Below are 16,887 nucleotides of genomic sequence, written 5' to 3'. Positions count from 1 at the left end.
ATGTCAGGGACTTTCCTGGTGGCTCAGATGGTAAAATCGTCTGCCTACAATGTGGGAGACCCAGGTTTGATCCCTGGGTCAGGAAGATCCCCTAGAGAAGGAAATGGCAACCCACTCCAGTACTCTTGTCTGGAAAATCCCATGGACAAAGGAGCGTGGTAGGCTATAGTTCACGGGGTTGCAAAGAGTAGGACTTGACTGAGTGACTTCCCTTTCACTTTCACCATGTCAGGCATTCTTCTAGGCACTGGGCCTGCAGCCCTGGACTTGACACTAAAGGCACTGCCTTATTGGAGTCTTCACTGTAGGGGCAGACGATGAACACAGGAGCCAGTAAGGATGCACTGTGGTGTCTGGGAGTGATGATAGCTCTGAAAAGAAGACCACAATAAGCATCTTCAGCTATGGGTTAGGTACTGTAGCAGTGCAGGTGGGGGAAATCAGGTCAGAGCATCTCGTCTTGTTCTGGGATTCTGTCTCCATCGACCCTTACATGGTAAGAAGGATTTGGGTGGGCAAATCCTGTTGCAATTATTATCCCAAGTGTAAGAAAAAGCATGAGCCAAGCAAGCATCCGTATGAAATGAGGTAAGATACATTCTGGGAATGGGAAGAGGTTTCCCACGACGTCTGCATAGAGAGTGCGTGGAAGATGAGCTGTAAGGCTGGCAAGGTGGATTGAGGCGAGCCTGTGCAAGGGCATGAGTAAGAGGCTCGACATCACTGGACCTGTGGTTCCGACAGGTATTAGCAGCAGTGTGGAGGGTGGGGTGGGGGGAAGGGTGAAATCAGGTAGAAAGGCCAGCCCTGGGGCTGAGTGAAGGCTGGCATAGACCGAAGGGGCAGTGCTTTCAGAGGCTTTAGGGCCTAATTCCTTCTGGTGAGCTGAAAGGATTCATTCATCATCCAAAGTGAGTCTTCTTCTGCAAGTGTACTGATGTTTATTCAAAGACAAAGAAAACTTTAGCAGTGATAAACATCTTGTAAAAATGGTTAGTGTTGTCTATTCAGGATAAAAAAAATCTCATCTGTTGGACTACAGTGAGGAAAGTAACCCTAGTGCACACCCCAGAGGGTCGGTGGAGAGCCTGAAGGCGGCAGCCTGGGCTCCACGCCTCCTGACCTCGGAGAGTGACCTGCCTTCTCGGAGTAGATTCCCAGGAGGGGTCACCCTGACCTTCGGTTCCAGGCTGATCAACCTTCTTGTGCATTTACAGGCAACTTTGAAGTGGGCGTGCACATTGCTGATGTCAGTTACTTTGTTCCTGAAGGATCCAGTCTGGATAAAGTGGCTGCTGAGAGAGCTACGAGTGTCTACTTGGTTCAGAAGGTAAAAATCAGTCTCTAGTTTCTTGGGTTGAAAAACGTGCTTCTATTATGTTATCTTCCTTTGTTTGTTTGTCCTTAAAAAAATCATGAGGAACAGCTCCTGTGTGCGCTGCTCACTCTGGAAATGCCCAACCACTGGGGTCCCAGGAGCCTGAGCCCGTGCTCGTATCATGAGTGGGCCATGGCCATAGGACTTAGCCTAGGATGTCTAGTATTTACCAAGTTCCTCTTACATGCCCAACTTGTCTCCCCCAATCACTGACCCCCTCAGAAGGGAAAGGACAAATATTAACTCAGGTGGACCACAGACCTAAAGGGAAGGACTCGTGTCATCCTGGCAATGTGAAGGGTGGCAGTGGATCTTTTTAAGAGGCAGTACTCTAGTGGGTTGTTTTTTACTTGGTAGAGACCTTAAAACTGTCACTGATGATTTCATGTCAGTTTTCCTGCATGGCCCTGTGGCACCACCATGCCCACTGCCTCCCCATCACATCATTTCCAAGAATATGCCATCTGCCAAGGGTGTATTCAGACACAAAGACAGAGGAGCCACATTCCAAACGTGTTATTGGCGTGGGGCCCAAGGCCTGTAAGTTCACCCCGCTATTATAGTATACATTCCTTTCAAGTCTGAAACCAAGGCTCTGTACAAATAGAGGCATCAGCTGTGTCAGGGGTTTCTTAGCTTCTCTGTCTTGTCTCTGGAGCCCACTTTGGCCAGAGTCACTGCAGCTTCAACATAGCTGTCATCCGAGGTTGTCACCTTGGATAATGGTGATATTATATACTCTATCATTCCTCAGTCCCAGGGCCTTCTGGAGCTACGCTCTGAGGCCCGAGCACCTCAGCCATACCTGGCAGCATGTGTGGCATATGGATGACAGACTTCCAGACATGTCCCTGGCCAGGTTCCAATAAGCCATGTCATTTGGCCTGTGAGTGCCCCAGTCATCTGCTAGCAGTAAGAATCTCTGCTGGGCAGAAGGGTTGTTGCGTAGTAGAATCCTCATTCATTTCCCCAACCCAGTCCTGTATAGTCCAGCACTCCAATCCCCCTTACACACATGGTCTTGGATAACTTATACCAGCAGTCTCCATGCCAACCCCAAGAGGGGTACATTCTGGAATCCCTGGACTCCATTTTCAGCATGTGCCTGTGTTGTGCCCACAAAGGTGCTGGCAGTTCTAGAACAGGAGTCCTCAGGGACAATCCAAAATTTCCTAGGATGTCTAATATTTACCAAGTTCCTCTCACATGTCCAGCTTGTCCACCCCAATCACTGATGCCCTCAGAAGGGAAAGGACAAAAATTAACTCAAATGGACCACAGACCTAAATATGAAATGTGAAACTATAAAACTCCTACAAGATAACACTGGAGAAGACTTAGATGCCCTTAGTTTGGCAATGACCTTTTTGATGCAATACCAAAGGCACACCTCTGAAAGAAAGAATCGACAAGCTAGGCTTAATTAAAACTAAAAATCTATGCTCAGCAAAAGACACTGTCAAGAAAATTGGACATCTGGTTTCTTCAGGTGTTCAACTTTGCCTGCCATTTATACTAGGTGCTCAGAACCACCATGTAGGTGTTTTCTGCTGTTCCAGATATGAGAATACTGAAAGAGAGGGGGATGGAGTTGATTATTGAGCTGTGAAATTCTGGGTCAGATGCTGCATAATCATTCAGACTCAGTTAAAATTAACAGCGTGTTATCAGTGACAGGTAACCTCTAGGCATAGTGATACTAAAAGACGCAGAACCTTCAGTCACCCCTCAGTGGGAATGGAAAGCTGTATCCTCATCTGAACAGGAGGTGTTCTACCCCAAAGACTTAGCTTATGTCCAAGCACCCATGCCCCTGTCTGGCCTCTGTGGTCTGTTCAAACCTAAATGCGATGTTTGAGGACTTCTTTGTGACCCCCATCCCACACGATGTCTATGACACCTGTGCCCAAGCCATGGGCAGGTATAGGTGGCTTAAGAGAATGCAGCCCGAATGCACTACCCACACAATTCACTGAACATCAGCACGTGAGGCTTGCCGCCTGACCTCCCCTCCCATGGCTGTGAAACCTGAGCCATCACCATTCCATTTCTATCCATGTGAATGGACAGTGCTGGCCCTCAGTGTGTGTCTGTGTCTTTGGAGGGTCTACTCAACATTTTTCAAGTTCATATTCCATTCGATGTTCACTCACAACCAAATAAGACCTATTAACTGGGACCAGAAGAAGTATTGTAATTGTGACACCCATTTCTACTGATGACATTCCTTGCCCACAGTTTCCTCATGCCTTTATTCAATATCCTCATTCATAGTAGCCTCAATTTCTGAGCTTCCCCAGTATAGGGTAGACCACTAGTACCTAAGGAGCCATGAGTTACTTCGGAGGATATTGCATTTCTGATAGGCTGACCTGGAGTGAGAAATATATCAAGTCTGGGTCTCATAAGGCATACATTCAGAGTTATGGACCGAATGTTTGTTTCCCCCTCAAACTCGTGTGTTGAAATCCTAATCCCTAATGTGATGATCTTAGGAGGTGGGGCCTTTGGGAGGTGATTGGGCCATCAGGGTGTGGTCCTCATGAATGAGATTAGTGCCCTTATAGGAAGAGAGCCCAGAGAGCTTTCTCATCACCATATGAGGATCCTGCAGGAAGGTGTCATCCCTGAAACAGGAAACGGGCCCTCACTAGACATTGAATCTGCTATCACCTTGATCTTAGATGTCCCAACCCCCAGAACAGTGAGAAATTAGTGTGTGTTGTTTAAGCCACCCGGTCTGTGATATTTTTGTTATAGCAATCTGAATGTGATAAGATAGGCAGAATCTTTTAAAGTTGAATGTATAAATATACTTTGTGGCCTGACAGTTTTACTTCTAGTTACATACTTAACAGAAATGCACGCACGTGTTAGAAGGAAAATGTATGAGAGTATTTGTAGCAACACTATTAAAAGTAGCCGAAAAACTAGAAACTATTCAGTACCATCAGCTGGAGGATGAACAGATAAATGTGTGGTGTAGGCACTCAGTGGGCTGCTGCGCAGTGTGAGAGTGAATGAATGACGGCTCCACACGCAGACACAGCGGGGAGAGGAACCAGACCCCAGAGCACACCCTGTGTGAGTCCGTTTACGTAAAGTTCAAAACAAGCAAAGCAAGAAGTCAGGACAGTGATGGTGCTCAGCCACTTCAGTCGTGTCCAACTCTTTGTGATCCCATGGACCTCAGCCCGCCAGCTTCATCTGTCCACAGCGTTCTCCAGGCAAGAGTACTGGTAGTGGGTTACCATGCCCTTCTCCACAAGATAGTGATTACCCTTGAGGAAGGGGGCCCATCTGGTGGGGACGTCTTATGATTCTTGGTCTGGGCCCGTGAGTGTTCAGTTTGTGAAAATGCTTCAAGCTCTTCCTTATGAATTGTGCATGGGTGTGTGTGTGTGTTGAAATCTTTTCTCTTCTGAAGCTTGTTGGGGTGACTTTCAGCATTCCACTCTGGCTCCTTTTAGTGTATGCAAGCAGCCTACTCAGGCAAAGGAACCAACCTCAAAATCCAAGACCCCCACTCAGACTTGGTCCTCCTGAGAACACAGCTCTGATGTTTGTACCTTGACAACACTTACCATAACCTCAGGTTGGAGACATCCCGTCTACGTCTCCTGCCCAGAAATGCAGTAGGCTCAATCCAGCCTTTGTCTGGCCCAGAGCCTTACTTAGGGAAGGGAGATGAGACTTTAAAACCCCTTTTATCTGCAAAAACTATAACGTTGTGATGGAAAGAGAAATAGAGGTAGCAGTCAGACTCCATGAGGTGAATAAATGTGAAATGTTCTTCCCCTATAGATTCAAATGTTTAAGAAATTTCAACCCAACTAGAGGTTCTTATTCCAAGCAGATGGCTTTCTCTTATCTAGCAGCCGCACTCTCCTTTTTATAGCCAGGAATTACATTTCAAATTCAGAAAATGAAAATTGAGTTAAGTAACTAATCAGCCTGTTTCCTTTGCTCTTCTCTTTCCTTTGGTTTTTGTGACTGTCACCATTCTAGCATTTCTGTCTGGGACTGCAGAGTTGGGGCTTTTTGACCCTGAAAGGCCAGGAACTGAGTGGAGGGAGGACCTGGTGCTCCCGAGTAGCGAGCAGCTCCTGCCGCCGGGCCCTGCCCCCAAGCTTGGCATTTGTGAGTGGTGCCGGCCCGAAGCCTTGGGCAGCAGCAGCTGTGTGTTCTGATTCCTTTGAACCACTGCTCTGACCTTTCTTCCTACTCATTTGTGTTTCTTAAAGGACCGTGTCCAGGAACTTTTCTGCTGTTTTCACTTGACTTTGCCTATAAAAGTCTGCTTCAAAGCTGCTGCTCTCCCCACCCCCCACCCAGGTTCCCTCTGTCTCATTTGGCAGAATTGTTTCTCTCTCTCTCTCTGTCTCTTGTTCATCAGATGGGGGCGGAGTGTGTGTGTGTTGGGGGGTGGCGGGGCGGGGATGCCCATTGATTTCTCATCTGTAGGGAAGGTGGCATCAGTCTCTTTTCATTCTGCGTTACTCACCTATAAGTAACTGACGTCAGCATTATAGTCTAAGCTTGATTTGGGAGGTTCTCCCATAGGTTAGGATAGTAGACAGTGAAACAGATCTTGTGTCCAGATACCATGTTACTGTCCAGATTAGCATCATGCATGTGCATTCTGAGTTGCTTCAGTCGTGTCTGACTCTTTGTGACCCTATGGCCCTGTAGCCTGCCAGGCTCCATGGGGAGTCCATGGGGATTTTCCAGGCAAGAATACTGAAGTGGGTTGCCATGCCCTCCTTTAGAGGATCTTCCCAACCCAGGGATCAAACCCACGTCTCTTATGTCTCCTGCATTGGCAGGTGGGTTCTTTACCACTGGCGCCACCTGGGAAGCCCCAAATATCATCTTACTATGTTATACATGAAATTCTTTTTGTTGGAATTTTACTCACACTAATACATATTTAGTTACTCCTTAACATTAGGGTGCACTTAGAAGAAAAGATAAATTTGTTTATTGTATTTAAATCCTGTGAAAAAGCACTCTTTTTGACAAAAGGTAGATATCTGTTAGGATAGGGGACACCTGTCTACCTCAGCTTAGTCTTGTCCTGCTCAGAAGGATATGACATCCAGTTACTTAATATCCCCAAGCTATCTTCTCTGAGAGAGAAATAACAAGGTAATAATAGAATTTAAGGTAATGTTTAAAAAATAAGTGAATAAGTTTTTAAAATAAAACCTAAACAGTTGAAACCTAAACCTAAATTTTCTGCCTGTTGGCTCAAGTACTTGTGTTATTTTAGGTGTGAAACAGCTCAAATGAAAGTTTGCCCATAAATCTCTATGATATTTTATTGGTTCTGCTTTATAATAGAGATCAAAGATGGGGATTGGAAGCCCGTCTTAATATGGAGTCCAAAGAGTTTTAAGATGTTCCTTTATGACCCCAGCAGGTTGTCAGTGTTGATGTTTTGTTAATGTCAAACTGTGGAGCAAAGAGTTGATCAAATTCAGAATTCACGGAAGTGTTGATATGAAAAAGAAAACTCTTTAAGCAGAGATGTTGGCTGGCAGATGAATTATCTCTTTGCTGTAAGTCATTTCAGCCTGTGAGTGGGGAGCTAGCTGAATGTACCTTACCATTAAAACCTCGAAGTCCTCAGAGAACAGGAGGAAAAACTCACCAAGTTCTCAGGCTCTGATAGACAGTGGGTACTGCAGGTGGGAGGGAGTTTTGGGAGCCGGCAGAGGCCTGGGCAAAAGGGGCAGAAGAAGCCCCTGAAGCCTGGCCCCACCCTCTGGCGCTGGAGAACCCCCAGTGGGTGTTGCCACCTGGCCCCTGTGAGCTGTTGTGACCCCGTATCACGGCTAGTCCCTCCTGTTCCTTTTTTCCTAGATGATTGATTCTTCCCCCTCTGTGGCCCTTTCCGCTGGTCACAGGGCTGTCCTGGCTAACCTGTTGCTGAACTTGGCCCGCCTGCCCGCTGTGGCTTTAGCAGATGTTTCTGCTCTGTGAGGCTAACAGAAGATTTTATAGTCTTGATGGTACCCCCACCCAGCTGCCTTGGGCAATTTACCTAAATGATCAATTTCTCTCCACTCTCCTAAGCCCTGGTCCACAATGCTTAGAAAGTCAGCATAGGATCTTCAGTGTCCTTTTTTCCTGTGACTGGCTTTTAAGATCTGCCTTGACCCAGCTTTGATTCTGGCCCTGAAACAGGCGTAAGAAGACTTAGCACCCTTTAAGCCCCTTTCCTTTTCTGCTGCCTGAAGTGTCACCAGTTAGCATTTATTGAGTACTGGCTGTGGACCAGGTCTGTAAAGACAAGAGAGAGGCTGATCTTGCCCTGGGGTAGTCAGGGGAGGTAGGCAGGGAACAGTGACAATACCCTGGACTACCTGTGGGTACAGAAGTGCTCTGTGGTGAGGAAGCATCAGAGGAGAGAGAAACTGTCTCTCCCTGGATTGGTGGTGGGAGAAGAGCCCTTTTCAAGAGCCAGGAAGGCTTCATCAGTTGATTTTTGAGCATGTTTCAAATTGTGAGTAGAAAATTCCTTGGTAGACAAAAGTGGTTGGAGAGAGCATCTCAATTAGAGTTTAGAGAATGCATGGAACATCCAAGGAACAGTATATAGTTTGGAATTGCTGGGGTATGAACTGCAGGGGGAGCCAAGAGATGATGTTTCAAAGGCAGACCAGGGAGCTTGGGTTTCATCTTGAGGTCAAGCAAGGAAGTGACATCATCTCCTTTGACTAAGATAGAAAATTACCTTAGCCACTGTGTGGTTGAGGAACAGTGAGACCAGAGCAGAAAGGTACTTATCTGCACTAGGACCCCTCCCCTCAGTCATGGGCCCTTGAGGCTTTGAGTAACCACCCCAAAATAGAGAGAGATCTTTGCTCACAGAATCATTGGCAAGTTGAGGACCGTGGTGGTGTCCAACTGGACCCCAGAGAATAGAGCAGTAGATGTCTTTAGCCTGGTGGTTGAGGAACATCCTGAACAAGGAGCATTCACATCCACCCCCAGACTCGTCTCCTCCCAATCTATCAATCACATTCCATGGCAGACCAGGGCCAGTTACGTGGGAGAGGTTAGCATCCCTTGTCAGCTCTGCTGTCTCTTTGGAGATGGGTTCTGGGCCCTCTGCCGGCTTCCTCTTGAGAGCTCCTGGCCGCTGAACATGGAGGGTACAGGCTCGTACTGAAGACCTCTTGGCCTTCATGATGATGTTTGGGCCTTTGCTCATTAGTGGGACGAGCAGAAAAATAAAATTTCTGAATTCAGCTCATCAGCCATTGGGGGAGATAAAGACAGTGCATCCCAATGTAAATAGGATTGCAGATTATCACTGGGTGGAATTTAGTAAGAAGATTTGAAAGTCTGGAAAATGATATGGAAATCTTACCCAGAGTAATTTCAACTCTTGAACTCTGCTGCTGGTTTAGGACACTTAGGATATGCCCCAAGACAGACGAAGGTTCCACACTCGAACAGCAGAAGAGGGAGAGGAAAAGACTCCTTAGAGAGATTTCCAATGCACATCCTGTGGGACTTGGAGCTGATTGGGTGGATTGGGTGGAGTAGGGGAGGGAGGGGGAGGACCCGCTCCTCTTGGTGATTTTCTCCATCACTGCTCAGCCAGGACCTGTGCAAGACTGTCAGAGGGCTTGTGGGTCTGTAGATTTGGGACAGGGAAAGTGAGAGCATTTGAGAACTTAGAAGGAACTCTCCACATGGGCCACACTGAGTAATGAAGCTGAAAAAGACACTGGGGAAAACTCTCCAGGGATGAGGGATGCCTATGCGTTCGCAAGATGCTGATGACGGTCAGCGGTTTCTCACCTGCTCGAGAACTCACTTTTCTTTTCCAGTTAGACATTGTGTTCTGTACTTAGCACCCTACCCCAGGGGCTCTCCAGGACCGCGGCAGGTCTCAAGTAGCCAACAACTGTGGGGACCACTATGCTGTCTAGGCAAGTCTCCCCTGAAATAACAGAACTGGTGTGTGCAGAAGCCACTTTTCAGAGTGGCTCTCTGTCTCTCAGCCTCCCTCCCACAGGGATCCCTGATGTGCTGTGCACTTCACACACGTGCCATGTGTCACGGGGCAGTCCCAGTGACACCAGCAGAGAACGGGCCCAGTTTATGAGAGGCCCTGACATGCCAAACCATAGATGTAATTGTGACAACTTCATTCCTTTTCTTCTGGGAAATAACTGTCTACTTACAAAACTGTATGGACATAAAGATTGTTTTCTCAGAAGTCCATCTGAATCCTGCCCTAAGATCTAGTGAAAGCTTATTGAAAGGAAATACCCTTTAAAAATTAGGCATAATGATACTACCCCCAAAGTTTTAATGTTTAGCTTGTTTTCATCTGTGTAAGACATAGGATATCAAGCAGTGTTTATAACCTTGGGCAGCTGCTGAGTGTACCAATAGTTTTTAAGAGAGAATAGCCAAAACAGTTTAATAACAACAACAATAATAATAATAATGTGTGCTCAGTTGTGTTCAACCCTTTGCATCTCCAGGGACGATAGTCTACCAGGCCCCTCTGTCCATGGGGTTTTCCAGGCAAGAATACTGGATTGGGTTGCCATTTCCTTCTCCAGGGGATCTTCCCGACCCAGGGATCCAGCCCTGGCCTCCTGCATTGGCAAGTGGATTCTTTACTGCTAGCACCACCTGGGAAGCAGGCTTATCATATACTTAAAATACTAGCTGCCTATCAACTTGTTAAGTACAGATGTTTAAGTGGAAGTTTACTATGTATTTCATAGAATGTTTCATGTGATAATGATAAACAGTTTACATAGAAAAAAATAGGTGATTTGTTTTCTGGTCGAAAGTCAGTCAGTCATTTGTAAACTGAAAGTGCCTGCTGTGTGTCAAAACACTGGACAGAGAGACAGAAACAGTACAGTCCTCATTCCTGAAGATTCCGTGGTCTATTGGAGCGGTCACATAAAGGAGCAATTAGGCTGAGAGCAAGAGTTGTAGATGCATCATGAGAGCGCAGGGGCATACAATGAGTGACAGTTTATAACCACCTCAAGTCCTTTTGGAAAGAACAGGAGCAGGTAGGAGGGAGTTATAAAACACAGTGCCTAGTCCCCCTGGGGGAATCTGAATAACTGTTTCAGAGATGCTGATGAGCTGAATCTTAAAGGATGTACAAAAAGTTGGCCAGATGCGAAACTCTCAGAAAGGTGCTCCAGAAAGAGGGAACCACAGGTGCATGAGTGGAGCAGCAAGCAGGCCCAGGTGGCTCTGGTTACTAGAGGGGGGCCCAAGGCAAAGGCTGACAAAGAAGGAAGGTCCCCTTAGGGGACCGAAGGACCTGGCAGAACGTGGGATGGCCAGTGAGCACACTTTGAGCATCTCCAATACTGGTTTACTAATGAGAGAGCCAAGACTCAAAGAATTACACTAGGTTTCCCAAATCACACAGTGTAAGACCCCCTATGTCTGTCTCTTTTGTTTTTCTAGTGGTAAAGGCCTTTTTGCAAATCAAATCTTAACCCCAATCTCCAATATGTAAAAATAGATCAGGTTGTATTTTATTAACATAAACTTTTTCCACATTTAAATGTGTAACAACCTCACACCAGTCACAGTGACTGTCAAAGATTTATAACAGTTATGAGATCAAGTAATGAAAACCCATGGCCTTCTTTTTATAAACTCTTCTGTTTTTGTAATAAATTTAAGTTTACAGAAACGTTGCAAAGATAGTACAGAGAGATCCCGTATACCACACACCCAGCTTCCCCCACCCCTTGCTAAGGTCTGACATTACCATGGTACATTTGTCATAACTGAAAAGTTGACATTGGAACATTGCTATTAACTAAATCCATACTTTATTTGGATTTCCCCAGTCTTTCCACCAATTATCTTTCTGTTCCAGGGTTCAGTCCAGGGTACCACGTTGCATTTAGTTGCAATGACTTTCTTTTCACAAACACTAAAACACAAAGTCAGGAAATATGTTACATTCTCAGATGTTCAGCTGTATGATTGAAAAAAGATACTGCCTTGAACACTTAGAAGAAATACTCACTATCTGTAAAAAGGGTACTAACCTCTGGACTGCAAGCGTGCAGGGCAAGCAGCTTGCTACTGAAATGCTATACTGTGCTTAGTCGCTCAGTCATGTCTGACTCTTTTTGACCCCATGGACTATAGCCCGCCAGGCTCCTCTGTCCATGGGATTCTCCAAGTAAGAATACTGGAGTGGGTTGCCATGCCCTCCTCCAAGGGATCCTCCCAACCGAGGAATGGAACCCAGGTTTCTCACATTGCAGGCAGATTCTTTACCATCTGAGCCACCAGGGAAGCCCAAGAACAGTGGAGTGGGTAGCCTGTCCCTTCTACAGGGGCTCTTCCCAATCCAGGAATTGGAACCGGGGTCTCCTGCATTGCAGGTGGATTCTTTACCAGCTGAGCTACCAGTTGGTATAATTGTCTGGTAATGCAGTGCAGAGAAGAACCCAATAATGCACACTCAACAAACTCGATTTATTCTATTTTACTCAGCTTGGGCCACCATACAGTATACCATAGACTGAGCAGCTTAACAAACATTCATTTATTTTTCACAGTTCTGAAGGCTGGAAGTCCTAGAGGAAGGTGCTGGCCAGTTTGGTTTCTAGTGAGGAATCTCTTCCTGGCTTGTGTAGGGCTGTGTCTTCACAAGGCTTTCTTTCTGTGTGTGTGCAGGGCAGGGAGCCACGAATGACCTCTCTACTTATAAGATCAGGGCCCCACCCTTATGACCTCATTTAAACTTGATTACACATAAAGACCTCACCTTTGGGAGGTGACTGTATTGGGTACAGTCACATTGAGGGTTAGGGCTTCAATGTAGGAATTAGGGGCTGGGGAAGACATGGTTCAGTCCACAGCCTAGTCCAAATACTGAAATTATGTGAAATCTTTACAATTTAATCCTGAGACAATGTGGTATTAAAATTTTCTCCATTTTTATAGTACATTTATGCAGATTAATATGTGTTATTTTGCAAAGCACCCAATACATGCAAGAAAATGTTAATTATTTAAATCACTTTTGAATACTCATTAAACAAGTTAACAAAGAAAATACAGTGTCATCTGAACAGATGGTATAAAAACAATAGCAAGAAAAGTTTTTCAAAAGTAGGTGCCTTATAAAAAGCTGTTGGGCTTCCCTGGTGGCTCAGTGGTAAAGAGCCTGCCTGCCAATGCAGGAGACATAGGTTCAAATCCCTGATTCAGGAAGATCCCACATGCCGTGGAGCAACTAAGCCCATCTGCCACAACTATTGAGTCTGTGCACTAGAGCCTGTGCTCTGTGACAAAAGAAGCCACTGCGATGAGAAACCCACACACCACAGCTAGAGAAAGCCCACACAGCAACGAAGACCCAGCACAGCCCCCAAGATTAAATAAATAAATAAAATTAATTTTTATAAAAAGGTATTACCAGAAGCCTTCAGGTGGTCATTAGGTATAATTAGGTCATTAAGCATACAAAAGATGCAGCATCCTTCGGAATAATGCTGAGTAATGCCATATAGTTATTAACATTTTTTGTTACTGGTGTGGCTTTTCCATATCAAAGGTTACTGTGTAACATACTAAAACAGAATAAATGTCCAAATACTCTTCACACAGAGTAAGGTACCACTGGGGTTTGTTTTGCTTTTGCTGAGGAAGAATCTTGACTAGCTGACTTGACCTCAGCTAGTGCACAGTGGCTGCTCCATTACAGTGTTCCCTGTTCCTGACACCGCACATCCAGGAGGCCTGCAGTAAGTGTGTTGGGTAAACATCTGTTAATGCAGCCATTTTTAGTTCAGAAGGTGGATGGGAGTCAATGATGATGTCATTAATCAAAACTATGGGAGAAAGAAAAGATTTAAAGGCAGGAGGGAGACAGTCAGAAGTATCTTCAGGACATCCAGGAAGAGCCACTCATTTTGTCTTTGGAATTTTAGAGAAAACAAATAACATTGCAGGATGGCTGTAAATCATCATTTGAAAGTATGTTGAAGAGGATTTCTTTTTTTTTTTTTTTTTAATTAAAGAGGGTATACCATTGAACTGAGATAGTTATATCCAAAAGTACAAGTCATTCTTGAATCTTGAACTTCAATTTTACTATATAGTAAATGTAGTAATTTTTTTATTGCTCTCATGTATTTTCCCCTGTATTACCAGTTCTCAGCTTTCCGGTTCATTTTCTCATGTAATGTTAAAGCCTCATGGAAAAGTATCAGATAATGTGGTCTTTCTGCCAAATTTTTCAGGGAAAAGAGCTTCCACCATGTTCATCTCACTCTGGAAGCTCAGACTATTCACCGGAAGGAACCCCCTGCTCTGGGCTGCTTCTCTGCTGGCGGGTAACTGCTGCAGATCAGGCAAAGCCGCTCATGGCCTGTTCCCTGTCCACAGGTTGTCCCCATGCTTCCCAGGCTGCTGTGTGAAGAGCTGTGTAGCCTCAATCCCATGACCGACAAGCTGACCTTCTCCGTGATCTGGACACTAAGTCCGAAGGGCAAGGTAAGGCCTTAACACATGTGTCCCTTCCGTTCGGTGACTCCCTCATAAGCACCCACTGTGTTCCTGGCGTTGGTCTGAAGCCACGTTGTGGGAGGATGAGGGCAGTGTAGGAGCCTCGCCGGTGAGGAGGACAGAGGAGAAGTGCTGTCAGTCTGTTTAGAAGGCTGAACCTCAGTGGTTTTCATGTGTCATGTGAAGGAAGACACTGTGTAAGCAGAGTCCCATGGGGGAGGCCTCCATGGGAGGCAGCAGAGGGGACAGTGGGCAGGCCCTGGCTGCAGTTAGGAGAGCAGGCCGGGGTGAAGGGGGTCATTTGGGGAAAGGGTGGAGAGTTTGGGTAGGTGAGGTGGACTCCAACCATGGGGACCTGCAAATGCCAGGCCCCATGAATGATGGCTATTAGGCTTCCTCTGAAGTGTCATGAGAAAGGAGACATTTTAGATTAGTGCTGGGACTTCCCTGGTGGTCTAGTGGTTAAGAATCCCCCTGCCAGTGCAGGGTACATGGGCTCAGTCCCTCGTCCAGGAAGATTCCCCATGCTGCAGAGCAGCTAAGCCTGTGTGTGCCAAAGAGCCTGTGCTCCACAACAAGAGAAGCCACCGCAATGAGAAGCCTGTACACTGCAACTAGAGAAAGCCCGTGTGTAGTAACGAAGACCTAACACAGCCAAAAATAATTAAATAAATCTTTTTTAAAAAAGAAAGACGAGTGCTGCATCATGGTGCTGTTTGAAGAGGAGCAAAATTTGCACAAGGTCGTGCTGTAATTAAGGCCCAAGGCAATGAAGCCATGGACTGAGAGCAGAGGGGAGCAGGATGTCAGCAGCCATTCCCTAAATTTAGGGAGTAAATGAGATAGGTAAATGAAAGACGACTCCAGAAGAAACTAGTCCCCTCCCCCACAACAGAAGCAACGCTGAACTTCTGAAAATAGGGTAATGATTGGGTGAGCTGTGGTGCCGGCTCAGAGCAGTGCTGCACAAGCACTAAAGCTACTATGGAGACCGAGTAAGAACATGGGAACTGTTTATGCTGTAATATTAAATAGAAGTTTTAAAAAAAAAGATATTTAATTATAAAGAGGTTCCAAATAAAGATGGAGGATCAAATGCCCACATTTACTTTCATTCCCTCCCAAAACCTCACTAAAACAACACTGAAGAGATTTTTTTTTTTAAGACATAAACCCACAAGGACAAAGAGAATGGGAGAGGAGACAACAGCAACAAAAATTTGGAAGCCGAGAAGCAGATGGATGAGTGGTAACTGACTTAGCAGTCCCGAGAAAGCCAAGTCCTGAGCCAACAATAGCGAGAGCCAAGAAACAACCCAGTTTACACAGAGGAACCCTGAAGAAGTTCAGAAATTAACAGCAGCAGCTATCGCTGGGAAGTGGGGGAGAGCTGGGCGAAGAGGAGACTCACTGTGTTGGTCGGAGGTTTACTTTAAAAGATTGTCGCTTCCATAACCTAGGAGAAGATCAGAAATTTGTCCTCGAGACAGGATAAAGGAAAGGATGCTGAACTCGGGGGGCACCAAATGCAGCTGCGGTCATGACCCACTGGGGGAGGTTGATTGAACGCTGGCACACCAAACATTAAGAGGCCCATCTTTTCTTCCCCACCAACCTCAGAATTCTAGTAGCCAAGGCTATACCCTTGACTCAGAAGATAGGAAAAGCTTTCTCTGAGGAATCTGAGTGGTGAAGAAGATTTAAAGATTAAAAACCTCAAGGATTTCCCAACCAGCAGCTCAGCTGTATTTCCCTACAGTAAAGCTTGCGGACAATAAGCTCCACCCACTCAAGCAGAGCTTTTTAGGATTTCACTAAGAAATCAGCCTTTTTGCATTTCACTTTCCTGTATAGAGACAAGAGGAAAGCCTCTAACATGGAACAGGAAAACCAAAGTAAACAAGAGGGGAGCAACTGGAACAAAACAGGCTACACAAGGAATGGAGGAGGAAATGGCTACCGCTCCAGTGTTCTTGCCTGGGGAATCCCAGGGACAGAGGAGCTTGGCAGACTACAGTCCATAGGGTTGCAAAAGAGGCAGACACGACTGAATGACTAAACAACACGTAAGGAGAAGAAACTTTTTTATATCTTCAGAGAGTTCCTTTTTAAAAGAAAGTATCTGTACTACAGGATCTAGGTACTTTGAAAAAGAAACATTCAGAAAGGGGGGAAAGGAGCTCTTTTTTAAAAATTCCATTAACAGCATGAGATTAAAAACATGATAGAAGAAATGAAGTCTCAGGGCTCAGATTGGAAGATAAAGTTGAAAAATTGTCCCAGAATAAGACAGAAAAGAGAGGAAAAGTAGAGCACCAGTCTGAGATATCCAACATCTATTCAGTGACCATTCCAGAAATAGGGAACAGAGGAAGAGAGAAGAAATCATCAACAAGATCATTCAGAGAGATGCCCCATCACTGCAGGATGTGACCCTCCAGGCCGAAAGAGTGTACTGCCCAGCATGGTAATGGGAACACCGTCTCCAAGCCACATTGTCATAAAATTTCAGAGCACTGAGGACAAAGAAAAGATCCTATAGGCTTCTAAGAAGAGGAATAAAAAAAAAAGAAAGAGGCTCATACAGTAGATCAGAACTCAGAAAAAACTTAAGACTTTTTTATTAAAACCCTAGAAGTTAGATGACAATGAAGCAAAGTTCTCTAATTTATGAAAGACTGTGACCTCCATGCTAAAATGCTGTACCTAGCTAAACCACCAATATAATGTGAGAGTAGGAGAGAACATTTTCAGACATGCAAGGTCTCAAACAAAAATTGTTCATCTTCCATACCCTTTCTCAGGAAGCTTTCACCGAAAAAGTAAATCAGGAAGGAAGAAGACATGGGACTCGGGAAACTAATAAACCCATACAATAAAGAAGTGAAAGACTTACCTAGATCACAAGTCACCAGACTTCCTTGTCGGGGACCAGTTAGTAAACCTGTCTTTGGTTTTAGAGACCATGTGGTCTG

General features: G+C 45.4%; 1 protein-coding gene across 3 annotated transcripts in view; it reads left to right on the top strand.

The window, feature by feature from the left end:
* DIS3L2 (DIS3 like 3'-5' exoribonuclease 2) overlaps positions 1-16,887 on the top strand; it is a 364,857-nt gene that overhangs the window by 244,907 nt on the left and 103,063 nt on the right. For all 3 annotated transcript variants that reach the window (XM_061148508.1, XM_061148507.1, XM_061148509.1), the window contains 2 exons: positions 1,218-1,330; positions 13,793-13,900. In XM_061148508.1, coding sequence (XP_061004491.1) covers positions 1,218-1,330; positions 13,793-13,900 — 221 coding nt within the window. The remainder of the gene's footprint in view (positions 1-1,217; positions 1,331-13,792; positions 13,901-16,887) is intronic.

This window comes from Dama dama, chromosome 8 (assembly GCF_033118175.1).
Source record: "Dama dama isolate Ldn47 chromosome 8, ASM3311817v1, whole genome shotgun sequence".
NCBI lineage: Eukaryota > Metazoa > Chordata > Mammalia > Artiodactyla > Cervidae > Dama > Dama dama.
This window is presented reverse-complemented; position numbering and strand designations above follow the sequence as displayed.